We start from the raw sequence: 20,563 nt of genomic DNA, 5'->3' as shown, positions 1-20,563 counted from the left end.
GCCTTTGACAAGGTCCCTCATGGCAGACTGGTACAAAAGGTGAAGTCACACGGGATCAGAGGTGAGCTGGCAAGATGGATACAGAACTGGTTCGGTCATAGAAGACAGAGGGTAGCAGTGGAAGGGTGCTTTTCTGAATGGAGGGCTGTGACTAGTGGTGTTCCACAGGGATCAGTGCTGGGACCTTTGCTCTTTGTAGTATATATAAATGATTTGGAGGAAAATGTAGCTGGTCTGATTAGTAAGTTTGCGAACGACACAAAAGTTGATGGAGTTGCGGATAGTGATGAGGATTGTCAGAGGATACAGCAGGATATAGATTGGTTGGAGACTTGGGCGGAGAAATGGCAGATGGAGTTTAATCCGGACAAATGTGAGGTAATGCATTTTGGAAGATCTAATACAGGTGGGAAGTATACAGTAAACGGCAGAACCGTTAGGAGTATTGACAGGCAGAGAGATCTGGGCGTACAGGTCCACAGGTCACTGAAAGTGGCAACGCAGGTGAATAAGGTAGTCAAGAGGGCATACAGCATGCTTGCCTTCATCTGTTGGGGCATAGAGTATAAAAATTGGCAAGTCATGCTGCAGCTGCACAGAACCTTAGTTAGGCCACACTTAGAAGATTGCGTGCAATTCTGGTTGCCACACTACCAGAAGGACATGGAGGCTTTGGAGAGGGTACAGAGGAGGTTTACCAGGATGTTGCCTGGACTGGAGGGCATTAGCTATGAGGAGAGGTTGGATAAACTTGGATTGTTTTCACTGGAACGACGGAGGTGGAGGGGCGACATGATCGAGGTTTACAAAGTTATGAGTGGCATGGACAGAGTGGATAGTCAGAAGCTTTTTCCCAGGGTGGAAGAGTCAGTTATTAGGGGACATTGGTTTAAGGTGCGAGGGGCAAAGTTTAGAGGGGATGTGCAAGGCAAGTTCTTTACACAGAGGCTGGTGAGTGTCTGGAAATTGCTGCCGGGGGAGGTGGTGGAAGCAGGTACAATAGCGACGTTTAAGAGGCATCTTGACAAATACATGAATAGGATGGGAACAGAGGGATATGAACCCCGGAAGTGCAGAAGGTTTTAGTTTGGACAGGCATCAAGATCGGCGCAGGCTTGGAGGGCCGAATGGCCTGTTCCTGTGTTGTACTGTTCTTTCTTCTTTGTTCTCAAACTGCTAATACTTCCTCCCTTTCAATGCCAATATGTTCAAGTCTCTCACAATCCCCCTCCCTGATCTCTGCACCTGCATTGTCCTTTCTCCATAGTGAACATAGATGAAAAGTAATCATTTAAGACTACACCTATGTCCTCCGGCTCCACACACAGATTGCCACTTTGGTCCCTAATGGGCCCTACTCTTTCCCTAGTTATCTTCTTGCCCTTAATATACTTATAAAATGCCTTGGGATTTTCCTTTATCTTGCCCGCCAATGTTTTTTCATGTCCCCTCTTTGCCCTCCTAATTACTTTTTTAAGTACCCCTCTACACGTTCTATACTTCTCCAGTGCCTCCGCTGTTTTCAGTGCTCTGAATCTGCCGTAAGCCTCCTTATTTTTCCTTTGCCAATCCTCTATATCCCTTGACATCCAGGGTTCCCTAGGCTTTTTGGACCTACCCTTTTCCTTGATGGGAACATGTTGGCTCTGAACTCCCACTATTTCCTCTTTGAATGACTCCCACTGGTCTGATGTCGACTTTCCTACAAGTAGTTGCTCCCAGTCCACTTTGGTCAGATCCTGTTTTATCATATTGAAATTGGCCTTCCCCCAATTCAGTGCCTTTATTTCCGGTCCATCTTTGTCCTTTTCTAAAACTACTTTAAATCTTACAGTGTTACGGTCACTATCCCTGAAATGCTCCCCTACTGACACTTCTACCACTTGTCCTGCTTCATTCCCTAGGATTAGTTCCAGTCCCGCCCCTTCTGCTGTAGGAATTTCTTCATACTGGCTCAAAAAGCTCTCCTGGATGCACTTTAAGAATTCTGCCCCCTTTAAGCCTTTTGCACTAAGACTATCCCAGTTAATACTGGGGAAGTTGAAATCCCCTACTGTTATTACCCTATTATTTTTGCACCTCTGAGATTTGCTTACATATCTGCTCCTCTATCTCTCCCTGACTGTTTGGAGGTCTGTAGTCCACTCCCAGACAAGTGATTGCCCCCTTTTTGTTTTTAAGTTCTACCCATATGGCCTCATTTGAGGAACCTTCTAAGATATCATCCCTCCTTACTGCAGTAATTGACTCCTTGATCAACAGTGCAATGCCACCTCCTCTTTTACACCCTTCCCTGTACCTCCTGGTCCCTCTGCTCCTGCACCCACTTTAGAATCGTACCCTTTATTTTATATTGCCCTGCTCATTCTTCCTAACATATTGAATCACTCACTTTTAGATTAGATTAGAGATACAGCACTGAAACAGGCCCTTCGGCCCACCGAGTCTGTGCCGAACATCAACCACCCACCCATTTATACTAATCCTACACTAATCCCATATTCCTACCAAACATCCCCACCTGTCCCTATATTTCCCTACCACCTACCTATACTAGTGACAATTTACAATGGCCAATTTACCTATCAACCTGCAAGTCTTTTTGGCTTGTGGCAGGAAACCGGAGCACCCGGAGAAAACCCACGCAGACACAGGGAGAACTTGCAAACTGCACACAGGCAGTACCCGGAATCGAACCCGGGTCCCTGGAGCTGTGAGGCTGCGGTGCTAACCACTGCGCCACTGTGCCGCCCTAAATTAAATTTCTGCATTAAATTTCATCTGCTACTTGTCCGTTCATTCCACAGCTTGTCTCTGTCCTCTTAAGGTTTATCACTATCCTTCTCACAGTTCATAATACTTCCACGTTTTGTGTCAACTGCAAATTTTGAAATTGTGCCCTGTACACTGAAATACAGGTCATTAATATAGATCATGAAAAGCAGTGGTCCTAGTACTGAACCCCTGGGATTTCGTGCAGGAGGCAGGGCTCCCGGCACCAGACCGGAAAGGCAGGGAATCCCCACCCCTGCATTTTTTCAGCACCCCTGGAGCAATCCTCCAGTCTTTTGAGGGTCAAAGTTTTAGGAAACGCCATCACTGTCCCTTTAAAGACTGCAAGCGCTGCCAGCCAATCAGAGGACCAGCAGCTCAGCAGTATCGGCAGCATCCTTGGGAGTGGTGACCACTGCCGGTATTGCAGAGACCTCAGATCCAGGCCCAGCGGTGGAACCCCAGAGCACAGGTAGGTGACGCAGGGTCACTGGGGCCAGTCCAGAAGGCCTCCGGCTAGTGGGGGGGGGGGGGTCGTTGTTCAGTCCAGGAGGGGTTTCTGGGGGTACAGTTGTTTCTGGGGGGGGGAGGTTCTCCCTGGACCCCCGCACCCCCAAGCCTGCAGGAGGCCGTTTCGTGTTACAAGGTGCCTTCCTCGCGTTGAGGATATCTCCCTGTCACTGGTAATATCTGGCCACAGGTAGAAATAAGAAATAGCAAAGGAAAGAAGTCCCTGGTAGGAGTAATCTATAGGTCTTCAAACAGTAGTTCTGCAGTGGGGCACAGTATAAACCAGGAAATACTGGGGGCATGTAAGAAAGGTACGGCAATAATCATGGGTGATTTTAATATGCATATACACTGGATTAATCAAATTGGCAAGGGTAGCCTCAAGGGAGAGTTCATTGAATGTATTAGAGATTGTTTTTTGGAGCAATATGTTGTGGAACAAACCAGGGAGCAGGCTATTCTAGATTTGGTATTATGTAATGATCTCATAGTTAAGGATCCTCTAGGGAAGAGTGATCATAGCATGCTAGAATTTCACATTTAGTTTGAGGGTGAGAAACTAGAGTCTCACACTAGCGTTCTGCAGTTAAACAAAGGTAATTACATAGACATGAGGACAGATTTGGCCCCAGTGGACTGGGCAGGAAATCTAAAAGGTGGGACAGTTGATGAGCAGTGGCAGATGTTTGAGATATTCAATTCCTCCCAACTAAAATATATTCCAGAGAGGAAGAAAGATCGTAATGGGGGAAAAAACATCCATGGCTAAGCAAGGACATTAAGGATAACATAAAGACAAAAACTAAGGCATACCATATTGCAAAGGCCAGTGGCAGGCTGGAAGATTGGGAAACTTTTAAAGATCAACAAAGGGTTACTAAAAAAGTAATAAAAATTGAAAAGCTAAATTATGAAAGAAAATCCGCGCAAAATATAAAAACGGATAGCAAAAGCATCCATAAGTATATAAAAGGGAAGAGAATAGCTAAGGTGAGTGTTGGTCCCTTGGAGGATGTGACTGGGGAGTTAATAATGGGGAACACAGAAATGGTGGAAACACTAAATCAGTATTTTGCTTCAGTTTTCATGGTGGAGGACACTAGTACCATCCCGGGTAATAGTACCAGGTAATGCAGAGGCTATAGAAAGGGAGGAACTTAGAACAATCATCACTAGGGAAAAAGTACTAAGCAAACTATTGGGATTGAAGGCAGACAAGTTCCCAGGGCCTGATGGCCTACATCCTAGGGTCTTAAAGGAAGTGGCAGCGGAGATAGTGGATCCATTGTTTATAATATTCCAAAATTCCCTGGATGTGGGGAAGGTTCCAGTGGATTGAAAAAATGCTAATATTATTCAAAAAATAAAAATAAATAAATAAATAAAAAAGGGAGAGAGGTAGAAAGTAGGAAACTATAGACCAGTTAGTTTAACATCTGTCGTTGGGAAATTGTTAGAATCCATTATTAAGGAAGTAATAACAGGACATTTCTAAAATCAAAACACAATCCATCAGAGTCAGCATGGTTTTATGAAGGGTAAATCGTGTTTGACTAATTTGGTAGAGTTCTTCGAGGATGTAACAAGTGGGGATCCTGTAGATGTAGTATATCTGGACTTCCAGAAGGCATTTGACAAGGTGCCGCACAAAAGGTTAATACACAAGGTATGTTCACATGGGGTTAGGGACAATTTATTAGCTTGGATAGAGGATTGGCTAACCAACAGAAAACAGAGAGTCAGGATAAATGGGTCCTTTTCTGGTTGGCAAGATGTAACTAGTGGGGTGCCACAGGGTTCGGCCCTTGGGCCCCAATTATTTACATTCTGTATTAATGACATGGATGCAGGGATAGAAGGGACTATAGCCAAATTTGCAGATGTCACTAAAATAGGTGGGACAGTAAGTTGCAATAGAGAGATAAGACATTTACAAATGGATATGGATAGATTAGGTGAATGGGCCAAAATTTGGAGTTTAAAGTGGTTAAGTGTGAGGTTATCCATTTTGATCAGAAGAATAGAAAGGTAAATTATTATCTAAATGGAGAGGAACTTCAGGGTGCTTTGGTGCAGAGGGATCTGGGTGTCCTCGTGCATGAATCGCAGAAAACTAGTATGCAGGTGCAGCAGGTAATAAGGAAGGCAAATGGAATTTTGGCATTTATTGCTAAAGGAATAGAGTATAAAAGTAGGGAAGTGTTGCTGCAACTGTACAAGGCATTAGTGATACGACATCTGGAGCATTGCGAACAGTTTTGGTCCCCTTGAGGAGGGATGTAGTTGTATTGGAGGCAGTTCAGATGCGGTTCACTAGATTGATTCCAGAGATGAGGTGTTTGTCTTATGAGCAGTTTAGGTCTTTACTTTCTGGAGTTTAGAAGAATGAGAGGAGATCTAATTGAGGTATAAAAGATGATTAAGGGGATTGACAAAGTAGATGTAGAGAGGATGTTTCCTCTGGTGGGGAAATCTAGAACAAGAGGCCATAGTTTTAGGATAAGGGGTAGCAGATTTAAAACAGAGATGAGGAGAAATTACATCTCTCAAAGGGTCGTGAGTCTGGAATTCACTACCCCAGAGTGCAGTGGATGCTGGGACATTGAGTACATTTAAGGAGAAGATCGACAGATTTTTAATTAGTAATGGGTTGAAGGGTTATGGAGAACGGGCAGGAAAGTGGAGTTGAGGCCGAGATGAGATTAGCCATAATTGTATTGAATGGTGGAGCAGGCTTGAAGGGTTGAATTGCCTACTCCTGCTCCTAGTTTGTATGTTCTTATGTAATATCCCAGCAGAGGCAGGGAGAGGCCCTTAATTGACCATTAATAGGCCAATTAAGGGCCTCTCAGTGAGAAGGTTGTCGTTGACCTATCCCGTCCCCAGGAAGGTTGAATCCAGGAGTCCCGGCGTCGGGTTCGATGGCAGGTGGTTCCACTCTGATTCTCTGGCCACACCCGCCCCACCGCCATGAAACCCACCTGCCAGATGAGCACAGAATATAGCCCATATACCTTTCTCTGGGCCAAAAAATAACTGTTCGCCACTACGCTCTGTTATCTGTCACTCAGCCAATGTCGTATCCATGCTGTCGCTGTCCAAATCATTCCATGGGTTTCACTGTTGCTGACAAGCCTGTTATGTGGCACTTTATCAAACACCCTTTGGAAGTCCATGTACATCACACCAACTACATTATCCTCATCAACCCTCTCTGTTACCTCCTCAAAAACTCAATGAACTTAGTAAAACCCAATTTGCTATTAACCAATCCATGCTGGTTTTCCAAAATCAATCCACATTTGTTTAAGCGAATGTTAATGTTGCCTGAATTATCGTTTGTAAAGGCTTTCCCACCACCAAGGTTAAACTGACTGGCCTGTACTTGCTGGGTTGTCCTTGCAAACTTTTTTGAACAAGAGTGTAACATTTGCAATTTTCTACACCTCTGGCACCACCCCTGTATCTAAGGAGGATTGGAAGATTTAGCCAGTGCCTCTGCAAGTTCCACCTTTGCTTCCCTCAGTATCTTTGAATGCATCTCATCTGGTCCTGGTGACTTATCAATTTTAAGTAGAGCCAACCCATCTAATATTGCCTCATTACCCATCCAGTAGCTCAACTACCTCCTCTTTCACTATGACTTTGGCAGCACATTACTCCATGGTGAAGAATAATGCAAAGTACTCATTTAGTAATTCAGACATGCCCTCTGCCTCCACTAGACAATCTTCTTTCTGGTATCTAATAGGCCCACCATTCCTTTGACAGCCCTTTTACTATTTATATGTTTAAAGAAGCGGCACAGTGGCACAGTGGTTAGCACCACAGCCTCACAGCTCCAGCGACCCATGTTCAGTTCTGGGTACTGCCTGTGCAGAGTTTGCAAGTTCTCCCTGTGTCTGTGTGGGCTTCCACTGGGTGCTCTAGATTCCTCCCACAGCCAAAGATTTGCAGGTTGATAGTTAAATTAGCCATTGTAAATTGCCCCTAGTGTAGGTAAGTGGTGGGGATGTGGTAGGGAATATGGGATTAATGTAGGATTAGTATAAGTGGGTGGTTGTTGGTCAGCACAGACTTGGTGGGCTGCAGGGCCTGTTTCAGTGCTGTATCTCTCTAAGACTTTTAAGTTACCTGTTAATCTATTCTCATACTCTTTCTTTGCTATCTCAATTAAGGGTAGCTGGTAATGTCACTGGACTAATAATCCAGAGCCCCAGGCTAATGCTCTAGGGACATGGGTCGAATCCCACCCTGACAGATGGTGAAATTTGAATTCAATTAATAAACATGGAATTAAATACTTGTCTAATGTGACTATGAAAACATTGTCGATTGTTGTAAAAATACATTTGGTTCACTCATGGCCTTTAGGGAAGGAAATCGGCCTTTTCTATATGGTCTGGCCTACAGCAATGTGATTGACTCTTAAATGTCCTCAGTAGCACCACTACTGACTAAGCTGGCTGAGTCCTAAAGGACATAGCTGCTCGACTGGGTTCAACAAGAGGGAAAAACCAAGTTGACCTTGTCCTAACCAATCTACCTGTTGCAGATGCATCTGTCGATGGCAGTACTGGTAGGGGTGACCACCACACAGTCCTTTTGGAGATGAAGTCCTGTCTTCACATTGAGGATACGCTCCACTGTGTTGTGTGGCACTACCACCATACTAAATGGAATAGATTTGAAACAGATCTAGCAACTCAAAATTGGGCATCCATGAGGTGCTGTGGGCCATCAGCAGCAGCAGAATTGTACTCAACCACAATCTGTAACCTCATGGCCTGGCATATCCCCCACTCTACCATTACCATCAAGCCAGGAGACCAACCCTGGTTCAATGAAGAGTGCAGGAGGGCATGCCAGGAGCAGCACCAAGCATACCTCAAAATGAAGTGTCAGCCTGGTGAAGCTATAACCCAGGACTACGTGTATGCCAAACAACGGAAGCAGCAGATCCCACAACCAATGGATCAGATCTAAGCTCTGCAGTCGTGAATGGTGGAGGACCATTGAAAAACGAACAGGAGGAGGTGGCTCCACAAATATCCCCATCAACAATAATGGGGGAGCCCAGCACAGTGCAAAAGATAAGGCTGAAGCATTTGCATCCATCTTCAGTCAGAAGTGCCGAGTTGATGATCCATCGCGGCCTCCTCCTGAAGTCCCTAGCATCACAAATGCCAGTCTTCAGCCAATCCGATTCACTCCACATGATATCAAGAAACGACTGAAGGCACTGGATACTGCAAAGGCTATGGGCCCTGACAACATCCCGGCTGTAGTACTGAGGACTTGTGCTCCAGAATGAGCCACAGCCCTAGCCAAGCTGTTCCAGTACAGCTATAACACCTGGCAATGTGGAAATTGCCCACGTATGTTCTGTTCACAAAAAACAGGAAAAATCCAACCTGGCCAATTACCGCCCCATCAATCTACTCTCGATCATCAGAAAAGTGATGGAAGGAGTCATCGACAGTGTTCTCAAGCCAGACTTACTCAGCAATAATCTGCTCACTGACACTCAGCCTGGGTTCCGCCACAGCTACTCAGCTCCAGGCCTCATTACAACCTTGGCCCAAACATGGACAAAAGAGCTGAACTCCAAAGGTGAGGTGTGAGTGACTGCATTTGACATCGAGGCAGCATTTGACCAAGTATGGCATCAAGGAGCCCGAGCAAAACTGGAGTCAATGGGAATCGGGGGAAAACTCTCCGCTGGTTGGAGTCATATCTAACACAAAGGAAGATGGTTGTGGTTGTTGGAGGTCAATGATCTCAGGTCCAGGACATCACTGCAGCAGTTCCTCAGGGTAGTGTCCTAGGCCCAACCATCTTCAACTGTTCATCAATGACCTTCCTTCAATCATAAAGTCAGAAGTGGGGATGTTCGCTGATGATTGTACAATGTTCAGCACCATTCACAAATCCTCAGATACCGAAGCAGTCCGTGTTCACATGCAGTAAGGCCTGGACAACATCTAGGCTCGGGCTGATAAGTGGCATAAGTGCCAGGCAATGACCATCTCAAACAAGAGAGAATCTAACAATATCCCCTTGACCTTCAATAGCATTACCATCACTGAATCCCCCACTATCAACATACTGTGGGTTACCATTGACCAGAAACTGAACTGAACCAGCTACATAAATAGTGTGGCTACACGAGCAGGTCAGAGGCTCGGAACCCTGTGGCGAGTAACATACCTCCTGATTCCCCAAAGCCTGTCCACCATCAACAAGGCACAAGTCAGGAGTGTGATAGAATACTCTCCACTTGCCTGGATGAGTGCAGTTCCAATAACACTCAAGAAGCTCAATTCCATCCAAAGTTTATTGGCAACCTATCCACAACATTCAACATTCACTGCCTTCACCACCAACACACAGTGGTGGGAGTGTGTACCATCTACAAGATGCACTACAGCAACTCACCAAGGTTCCTTCCAAACCCGCGACCTCGGTCACGTAGAGGACAAGGGCAGCAGATGCATGGGAACACCACTACCTGCAAGTTCCCCTCCAAGCCACACACCATCCTCACTGGTCACTGACTTGAAACGTTAACTCTGCTTCTCCCTCCACTGATGCTGCCAGACCTGCTGAGTATTTCCAGCATTTCTTGTTTTTATTTCAGATTCCCAGCATCTGCAGTATTTTGCATTTATTTTAGGTTTATTACTGAGGTTATTACTACTATTGGTAATATTTTAGTGTTGGTAGGGTATATTACTAGTGGTACAGTAGATTAGTTCTGGTAAGTGGACATCACAGGGAAGCAGGTAAGTGATTGGCTGGGTGAGACTTCAGAGTAACAAACAGCACGAGAGAGGAACAGTGAGGCACAGGATCTTTATGTCGTCATTGTCGACAGGAATAGTGCCGGCAGACTGGAGGATAGCAAATGTTGTCCCCTTGTTCAAGAAGGGGAGTAGAGACAGCCCTGGTAATTATAGACCTGTGAGCCTTACTTCGGTTGTGGGTAAAATGTTGGAAAAGGTTATAAGAGACAGGATCTATAATCATCTTGAAAAGAATAAGTTCATTAGCGATAGTCAGCACGGTTTTGTGACGGGTAGGTCGTGCCTCACAAACCTTATTGAGTTTTTCGGAAGGTGACCAAACAGGTGGATGAGGGTAAAGCCGTGGATGTGGTGTATATGGATTTCAGTAAGGCGTTTGATAAGGTTCCCCACGGTAGGCTATTGCAGAAAATACGGAAGTATGGGGTTGAAGGTGATTTAGAGCTTTGGATCAGAAATTGGCTAGCTGAAAGAAGACAGAGGGTGGTGATTGATGGCAAATGTTCATCCTGGAGTTTAGTTACTAGTGGTGTACCACAAGGATCTGTTTTGGGGCCACTGCTGTTTGTCATTTTTATAAATGACCTGGAAGAGGGTGTAGAAGGGTGGGTTAGTAAATTTGCGGATGACACGAAGGTCGGTGGAGTTGTGGATAGTGCCGAAGGATGTTGTAGGGTACAGAGGGACATAGATAGGCTGCAGAGCTGGGCTGAGAGATGGCAAATGGAGTTTAATGCGGAAAAGTGCGAGGTGATTCACTTTGGAAGGAGTAACAGGAATGCAGAGTACTGGGCTAATGGGAAGATTCTTGGTAGTGTAGATGAACAGAGAGATCTTGGTGTCCAGGTACATAAATCCCTGAAAGTTGCTACCCAGGTTAATAGGGCTGTTAAGAAGGCATATGGTGTGTTATCTTTTATTCGTAGGGGGATCGAGTTTCGGAGCCACGAGGTCATGCTGCAGCTGTACAAAACTCTGGTGAGACCACACCTGGAGTATTGCGTGCAGTTCTGGTCACCGCATTATAGGAAGGATGTGGAAGCTTTGGAAAGGGTGCAGAGGAGATTTACTAGGATGTTGCCTGGTATGGAGGGAAGGTCTTACGAGGAAAGGCTGAGGGACTTGAGGTTGTTTTCGTTGGAGAGAAGGAGGAGGAGAGGTGACTTAATAGAGACATATAAGATAATCAGAGGGTTAGATAGGGTGGATAGTGAGAGTCTTTTTCCTCGGATGGTGATGGCAAACACGAGGGGACATAGTTTTAAGTTGAGGGGTGATAGATATAGGACAGATGTCAGAGGTAGTTTCTTTACTCAGAGAGTAGTAGGGGCATGGAACGCCCTGCCTGCAACAGTAGTAGACTCGCAAACTTTAAGGGCATTTAAGTGGTCATTGGATAGACATATGGATGAAAATGGAATAGTGTAGGTCAGATGGTTTCACAGGTCGGCGCAACATTGAGGGCCGAAGGGCCTGTACTGCGCTGTAATGTTCTAAACCAACTAGTCGGTGAGTATCTGGTGGGTATTTTCTTACTTTCTGCTGATTTTTATTTTTTCTCTAACATTTGAATCTATCTACTAAGTAGAAGCTGACATGCCAGTAGTCAATAGGTGGTTACCCATTTGTTTATTTTATATATAACCACTTTATTGTGTTTATTTAACTTCCAATTTTAGTGCAGGAAACAAATAATTTGAGGCATGGCAGGGCTACTCACACCCATCAAATGCGCATCCTGTACCATGTGGGGAATCCAGGACCCTGCCTATGTCCTGGACAACACATGAGCAGAAGGTGCCACCAAATGCAAAAACTCAGTGCTGAATCTTGTAACTCGAGGAGCAGCTGCAGTCACTGAGGTGCATTCATGAGGAGATATGTGGATAGCACGTTTCAGGAGGTGGTCACCCACAGCTTAAGAGAGCGCAGGTAGAGAGGGACTGGGTGGCTACCATTCAGACAAGAAGGACAATGCAGGTAGTGTAGGAGACCCCAGAGGGCATCCCACTTTCTAACTGGTATTCAGTTATAAGTACCAATGGGAGAGAGGGTTCTTCTGGAGAGTGCAACGAGAGTCATGACCAGAGCACAATGGGTGGCTCAGCTGTGCAGGAAGGGAGGAGAAAATACAAGAGAGCAAACGCGGTAGGGGATTCTATAGTTAGGGGAACACTCAGACATTTCTGTGGTCACTGACATGATTCCAGGATGGTATATTGCCTCCCTGGTGCAACGGTCATGGATATTGCCCAGTGGCTACAGAGCATTCTGGAGGGTGAGGGTGAACAGCCAGAGGTCGTGGTCCACATTGGTAGCAATGATATAGGGAGAAAGAGGGATGAGATCCTGCAGGCTGAGTTTAGGGAGTTAGGAAAGAGAATAGCAAGTAGGACCTCAAAGGTATTAATCTCTGGATTACTCCCAAAGCCACATGCTAGTGAGTCCAGAAATAGGAGAATTCACCAGATGAATGCATGGCTGGAGAGATGGTGCAGGAAGGAGGGATTCAGATTTCTGGGACATTGGGACCAGTTCTGGGGAAGGTGGGTCCTGTACAAGCCAGACAGTCTACACCTGAACAGGACCAGGAAGAATATCCTTGCAGGAAGGTTTGCTAATGCTGTCGGGGATGGTTTAAACTAGTTTGTCAGGGGGATGGGAACCTGTTTCAGATAGGACAAATTCAGGGCAGGTAATGGGAGGTAGAAAATTAGTAAGTGACTCTGAAAGACAGAAAAAGCAAAGGTTAAAAAGTGTGCAGCACAGGAAATTGGCAGTGTTAAAAGGTATTTATTTAAATGCAAGGAGTATAGTAAATAAAGCCACTGAGCTGAGGGCACAGATAGACACATGATATCATTGCAACATGATATCATTGCTACAATGGAAACTTGGCATAACGAGGGGCAAGAATGGCAGCTCAACATACCTGGATATACTGTTTTCAGGCGGGATACAGAGGGGCATAAAAAATGGAGGGGGTGTAGCATTATTGGTTAAAGAATCAATTACAATGAATCATTAAATGAGACCATTTGGGTTGAGCTCAGAAATAAATAAGGGGCAGCCACAACACTAGGAGTGTACTATAGACCCTCAAATATTGAGAGGGAGATAGAAGAACAAATATGTAGATAGCCAAATTTCTGAGTTCAAAAACAATAGGGCAATAATAGTTGGGGATTTCAACTACCCTAATAACAACTGGGATACAAACAGTGTGAAGGGCACAGAGGGCACAAAATTCTTGAACTGCATTCAAGAGAACTTTCTTAGCCAGCACGTAACAAGCCCAACGAGAGGGGGCACAATTCTAGATTTAGTCTTCGGAAATGAAGCTGGGCAAGTGGTTGAAGTAGCAGTGGGTGACCATTTTGGAGATAGTGACCATTATACAGTTAGATTTCGCATTATTATAGAAAAGGACAAGGATAGTATAGGAGCAAAAGTTCTAAATTGGGAGAAGGCAAACTTTATGAAACTGAGAGGTGATCTGGCAAAAGTGGACTGGATACAGCTACTTGAAGGAAAATCAGTGGCAAACCAGTGGGAGACATTCAAAAGCAAGATTCTACAGGCACAGTGTAAGCATGTCCCCACAAAGATAAAGGGTGGTACTGCCAAATCTAGCGTCCCCTGGTTATCTAGAAGCTTACAGGGTAAGATAAAGCAGAAAAAGAAAACTTACAACGGTCACAAAAAACTTAATTCTTTAGAAAGCTTGGAGGAGTATAGAGCAAAAAAGGAAATTAGGAAAGCAAAGACAGGACATGAAAAAATATTGGCAGGCAAAATTAAGGAAAACCCAAAGATGTTTTGTCAGTACATTATGAGCAAGATGATAACTTAGGAAAAGGTAAAGCCTATCAGAGATGTACAAGATAACTTATGCGTGGATGCAGAAGATGTGGACAGGGTTCTTAATGAGTATTTTATCTCTTCAGAAAGGAGAGGGATGATGCAGACATTGTAGTTAAAGAGGAATGTGAAATATTAGATATAAAAAGCAGAATGAGAGAGGAAATACTAGAGGGTCTGACATCCTTGCAAGTGGATAAATCATGAGGGCCGGATGGATTGTATCCCAGGCTGTTAAAGGAAGCCAGGGAGGAAATAGCAGATGCTCTGAGGATAATCTTCAAATCCTCATTGGATTTAGGCGAGATACCAGAGGATTGGAGGTTTGCAAACATTGTACCATTGTTTAAAAAGGGTGCGAGAGATAGACCAAATAATTATAGGCCGGTCAGTCTGACCACAGTGCTGGGTAAATTATCAGAATCAATTCTGAGAGATAGGATCAATTGCCACTTAGAAAGGCACAGATTAATCAGCGGTAATCAGCATGGATTTCTTAAGGGAAGGTCGTGTTTTACTAACTTAACTGAAGTTTTTGAGGTAGTAACAAGGAGGATTGATGAGGATAGTGCAGTGGATGTTGTCTACATGGATTTTAGTAAGGCATTTGGCAAGGTCCCACATGACAGACTGGTCAGAAAAGTAAAAGCCCATGGGATTCAGGGGAATGTGACAAGTTGGATCTAAAAGGGCGGCACCGTGGCGCAGTGGTTAGCACTGCAGCCTCACAGCTCCAGCGACCCGGGTTCAATTCTGGGTACTGCCTGTGTGGAGTTTGCAAGTTCTACCTGTGTCTGCGTGGGTTTCCTCCGGGTGCTCTGGTTTCCTCCCACATGCCAAAGACTTGCAGTTTGATAGGTAAATTGGCCATTATAAATTGCCCCTAGTATAGGTAGGTGGTAGGGAAATGTAGGGATGTGGTAGGAATATGGAATTAGTGTAGGATTAGTATAAATGGGTGGTTGATGGTCGGCACAGACTCGATGGGCCGAAAGGCCTGTTTCAGTGCTGTATCTCTAAAAAAAAAATTGGTTCAGTGACAGGAAACAAAGGGTAATGGCCGACGGATGTTTTTGCGAATGGAAGGTAGTTTCTAATGGAGTTCCATAGGGCTCAGTGTTGGTTCGCTTACTGTTTGTGGTATATACTAATGACTTGGGCTTAAATGTGGGAGGCACAATTGAGAAATTTGCTGATGACACAAAAATTGGCCATGTAGTTAATTGTGAAGAGGGTAGCTGTAGACTCCAGAATGATATCAATGATTTGGTTGAGTGGGCAGAAAAGTGGCAAATGGAATTCAATCCATGAAAGTGTGAGGTAATGCATTTGGGAGGGCACATAAAGCAAGGGAATACACAATAAACGGGAGAATATTGAGAGGGTAGAGGACGTGAGAGACCTTGGAGTGCATGTCCACAGGTCCCTGAAGGTGGCAGGACAGGTAGATAAAGTGGTGAAGAAGGCTTATGGAATGCTTTCCTTTATTGGCCGAGGTATAGAATACAAAAGCAGGGATGTAATGCTGGAACTGTATAAAATGCTGGTTGGGCTACAGCTCTGGTCACCCTGTTACAGGAAGGACATAATTGCTCTGGAGAGAGTACAGAGGAGATTTACAAGAATGTTGCCAGGGCTTGAAAATTGCAGCTATGAGTAAAGATTGGATAGGTTAGGGTTGTTTTCCTTCGAACAAAGGAGACTGAAGGGTGACTTAACTGAGGTGCACAAAATTATGAGGGGTCTAGACAGGAAGGACCGGTTTCCCCTAGCAGAGAGGTCAATTACCAGGGTGCACAGATTTAAGGTGACAGGTAGAAGGATTAGAGGGGACATGAGGAATAACTTTTTCACCCAGAGGGTGGCGAGTGTCTGGAGCTCACTGCCCAGATTGGTGGTGGAGCCAGAAACCCTCAACCCATTTAAAAGGTACCTGGACCTGACGTAACCTGCAAGGCTATGGCCCAGGTGCTGGAAGGTGGAATTAGACTGGGTGGCTAGTTTTTTCAGACACAATGGGCTGAATGGCCTCTTTCTGTGCCATAACTTTTCTGTGGTTCTATGAACTGAACTGAATTAAACTGAACTTACAGTTGAAATTAACCTTCCCCTACAATTAAATATTCAGATTTGATTTTTCCTTGTCCTTTGCAATAACGATTTTAAACCTAATGTATTATGATCACTCTTCCCTAAATGCTCTCCCACAGAAACATGCTCCATTGGCCTCATTTCATCACCCAGGGATGGCGTCCATTACTGCTTCCTTCCTCATTGGGTCGGAAACACATGGATCAAGAAAGCTCTCTAGTACACATTTCAGGAATTCCTCCATCGATGTCCTTTGCACTGTTATTTTCTAGAGTCAGTATTAGAATAATTAAAGTCCCCCATTATCGACACTCTGTGGTTCTTGCACCTTTCTACAATTTGTCTGCAAACCTGCTCCTCTATCACTTTCCCGCTATTTAGTTGCCTAGAGAAGACACTCAGCAGTGTATTAGCTTCTCTATTGTTCCTTAATTCTAAACAAATTAATTTTGTTCTTTCAACTCTCAACTACATCATTCCTTTCCAGTGTTGTTCAATAGTAACTCTGATCAATGCTGCCAACACCTTGTCTTGTTTATTTCCTTTCTTATCTTTCTGCAGTGAGTAACTCACCTCCTGACTCCCCAAAGCCTGTCCGCCATCTACAAGGCACAAGTTGAAGTGTGATGGAATACACTCCACTTGCCTGGATGGATGCAGCTCCAACACCCAAGAAGCTTAACGCCATCCAGGACAAAGCAGCCTTCACCACCTTCAACATTCACTCCCTTCACCACCCACACACAGTGGCAGCAGTGTGTACCGTCTACAAGATGCACTGCAGCAACTCACCAAGGTTCCTTCAACAGCACCTTCCAAACCTGCGACCTCTACCATCTAGAAGGACAAGGGCAGCAGATGCATGGGAACACCACCACCTGCAAGTTCCTCTCCAATTCACACACCATCCTGACTCGGAAATATATCACCATTCCTTCCTCATCACTGGGTCAATATCATGGAACTCTGACCTGCTCTTGTAGCCACAGTATTTATATAGCTGATTCAGTTAATTTTCTCCCAGGATGTTGATAGTGGGGGATTCAGCAATGGTAATGTCGTTGAATGTCAAGGATAGCTAGATTCTCTCTTGTTGGAGATGGTCATTGCCTGGCACTTGTGTGGCACAAATGTTAGTTGCTGATTATCAACCCAAGCCTGAATGTTGTCCAGGCATTGCTGTATGTAGGCATGGACTGCTTCAAAATCTAATGAGTTGCGAATGGTGTTGAACATTGTGCAATCATCAGCGAACATCCCCACTTCTGACATCATTGGAAGGAAGGTCATTGATGAAGCAGCTGAAGATGGCTGGGCCTAGGACACTATCCTGAGGAACTTCTGCAGTGATGTCCTGGAGTTCAGATGATTAACCTCCAACAACCACAACCTTCTTCCTTAGCATTAGGTATGACTCCAACCAGCAGAAAGTTTTCCCCCCCGATTCCCATTGACTCCAGTTTTGCATGGGCTCCTTGATGCCATACTCGGTCAAATGCTGCCTTGATGTCAATTCACCTCACCTCTGGAGTTCAGCTCTTTTGTCCATGTTTGGGCTAGGGTTGTAATGAGGTCTGGAGCCAAGTGGCCCTGGCAGAACCTAAACTTTACACTGGTGAGCAGGTTATTGCTGAGTAAGTGCTGAATAAGTAGCACTGTCAATGATCCCTTCCATTACTTTGCTGAGGATCAAGAGTAGACTGATGGGGTAGTAATTGCCCGAGCTAGATTTGTCCTATATTTTGTGGACAGGGGATACCTGGGCATTCTACTTTGTTGGGTATTGCCGAAATGTTGTCAGGGCCCATAGCCTTTGCAGTATCCAGTGCCTTCAGCTGTTTCTTGATCTCACATGGAGTGAATTGGCTGAAGTCTGGCACCTGTGATGCTGGGGACCTCAGGAGGAGGCCGAGATGGATCATCCACTTGGCACTTCTGGGTGAAGATGGTTGCAAATGCTTCAGCCTTGTCTTTTGCACTGATCTGCTGGGCTTCCCCATCATTGAGCAAAAGGATATTCATGGTTGGTTCCCCAGCGCACTGTCCCGCCTTCGCTAAAACCAGGAGTGAGCAGGTTTGAGGCGGTTTGAGTTGGATATAAAATTTTTAGCATCCCAACTGACCAAAACCCGTCCCTAATTTTGGAAGGTTAAAATTACACCCTATGAGACTAAAAGTTCTCATTATCAAGGGATCACCTACATTGGTAAAAGTTGATATTAACCAACTCCAGTTGTCGAGGGCCTGTACACCCTGGTAAAAATTCACATTTACAATGTGAATGGCTGAACCTGCTGTTGTCACTTTGACATGAGAATTGGGCATGTAGTACTTGGCAAGTAATGTGGCCTGTGAGCACGTATCAAAAGAAAGGACTGCTGAGCAGAGCACTGGCTCCACCAAGCCTGCCCATCAAGTGAGAGAGTACAGCTCCAGACTGACAACTCAGAGCGGTCACTGAAACAAAATACTGGGGTACACACACAGCGCCTCCTCATCTGACACTGCGTCTGACTGCAAATCATTGTCTCCAAAAGCTTTGCACTGTAACTTGAACAAAATATCTCTGCTGTACGGTATCTGCTCACCCTCTGGAGCTGTGTCCTTGAGCATTTCATAGAACTGCGACAGGTACATGACCATGCTCAGTTTGTCTGGTTCACCCACCGAAGCCATCTCCTTCCCCGTCATTATGGGGGAAATTCCAAACTCACGCTCAGCAATGTCGAACGCCATCTGGTTATTGCTCTCCACATTCTTCTCGTTCAGCTGCGCAAAGTCTCTGCAGTTGAACAGGAAAGAACATTGATTTACATTCAATAAATTTCACACACAGCGATGTTTCAACCAGCAAGCTCCACCTCGGCAGCACAGGGTGGCGCCGCTGCACCTCCTCCCACCCCCTACACCTCCAGCAGATACCGTTCAGTCGGTGCAGGAGGCTGTGGTTTTCACGGCCTCCAGCGGGGAGGGGGCCCGTCCAAGTGGAAGGAAGGCGTGGAGGAAAAATAAACATCGAGAGGCACGTCCCCTGGACACCATGACACAACCCGAGCCTGAGCTCAGCCCAAGGCCCGCTCCCGGGGAATCCACCTGCCCCAGGGCTGGGCTCAGGACCAGGGTGACCAGGCAACAGGTGGGTGTGGAGGCAGAGGCCCCTGATGACATGGAGGTCTCTGAGCCTCCGCGCTCCTCCCGAAATGAGGGGGAGACGTCCCTCCTCTGACGAAGGCCCTGAACCACGGGGTCCATCTCCTGGAGTGGGTCCTCAGGCTCCCCCTGCCACCAGCACGATCAGGGCCTCGAGCCCTGGGTGGGAACCCTCCTCCCCTCGGAACGGAGGTGGGGGAGATGCCACTGTGATCTTGTCAACTCCTGAGGTGGGGGTCTCGCCCTTGGTAGGGGAGTCTGTGGACCCCACGGGAGAAATCATTCCTTTGGCCAATGGGTCGGGTGTCCTGGGTGAGAGTGAGACCTGTGAGGGGCCGCCCTCCCAACAGCCTGACGCTACCGCCCGGGATGTGCCCGACCCAGAGGCCAATCTCTAATTCCTGTCTGCTGGTCCTGTGGGTACTGACGGGATGGGAGATGGCCTCCTCTCTCCGCCTCTGATCCCGGCTCCGGCTGGATTTGAGGAGTCGGGCACTTCCAACTCCCCTGGACCACTCATTCTCCTGGGGACGGAGATGGAGGGGGGTCCTGAACAGCTGGTGTCCACAGGCTCCAGTTCCATTCTAGAACCCAGAGAGGACTCCTCCACCAGGACCAGCTGGCACAGCTGGGACATCCACCCCCACAGTGTGTGGTGGGTGTGTCAGCCGCTGGTGATGATGACTCGGAGGAAGATGGGAACTCGGTGTGGGGCACGGAGGACGTCCTTGATTCCATCGCGTGAGGTGGTGGAGTCCCTCGTGCCTCCCACCAAGTCTCCTCTCATCCCCACAGCGGAACTCCGGGATTTCCTCACGGCATACAGGGGTTGCCGCAATAAAGGTCAGCTGGCCCTCGGTCATTGGTTGAGTCTGGCGCTGATCATCCAGTCCGTCTGTGCCTCACTCTAGAAAGCGGGCATGGGTCCGGGTGTGAAACTGGTTGAGAGGTGCGGATTTAATGCGTTCCTCAATGGGTTGCTGGGGGAGTGGAAGGCCAGGTGCACTTCCGTTCCCTCCTCACAGTGAGGTGTTGGTGACGGTTTTAAGTACCTTTGACATGAAGATAACCATAGCCAGCCTGAACATCAACGGTAGCAGGGGGTCTCACTGCAGATTTCACAATTTCTCAGTCCTCAGGGAAGGGAGATACGCGGTGAGCTTTCTGCAGGAAACCCACACCGTTCCGGGAGACGAAGCCACCTGGCTCCTGGAGTGGCAGGGTGGGGTCGACATGAGTCACCTCACCCCTATTTCTAGTGGAGTGGCTATCTTGTTGGCCCTGATCTTTCAGCCAGAGATCTTGGGGGTCAAGGAGCTAGTGCCGGGTCGCTTGCTCCACATCGCTGTTCGCCTGGGTAGCATGCCGCTCCA

The 20,563-nt window shown here is 46.3% G+C and overlaps 1 protein-coding gene across 6 annotated transcripts in view; it reads right to left on the bottom strand.

Moving 5' to 3' along the window:
* LOC137379759 (protein-methionine sulfoxide oxidase mical3a-like) overlaps window positions 1-20,563 on the bottom strand; it is a 1,360,716-nt gene that overhangs the window by 551,947 nt on the left and 788,206 nt on the right. For all 6 annotated transcript variants that reach the window (XM_068051091.1, XM_068051094.1, XM_068051095.1 and 3 more), the window contains exon 13: window positions 18,629-18,822. In XM_068051091.1, the coding sequence (XP_067907192.1) occupies window positions 18,629-18,822 (194 nt within the window). The remainder of the gene's footprint in view (window positions 1-18,628; window positions 18,823-20,563) is intronic.

This window comes from Heterodontus francisci, chromosome 18, assembly GCF_036365525.1.
Source record: "Heterodontus francisci isolate sHetFra1 chromosome 18, sHetFra1.hap1, whole genome shotgun sequence".
Lineage (NCBI taxonomy): Eukaryota > Metazoa > Chordata > Chondrichthyes > Heterodontiformes > Heterodontidae > Heterodontus > Heterodontus francisci.
Note: the sequence above shows the minus strand (reverse complement) of the source record. Positions and strands in the feature narration are given on the sequence as shown.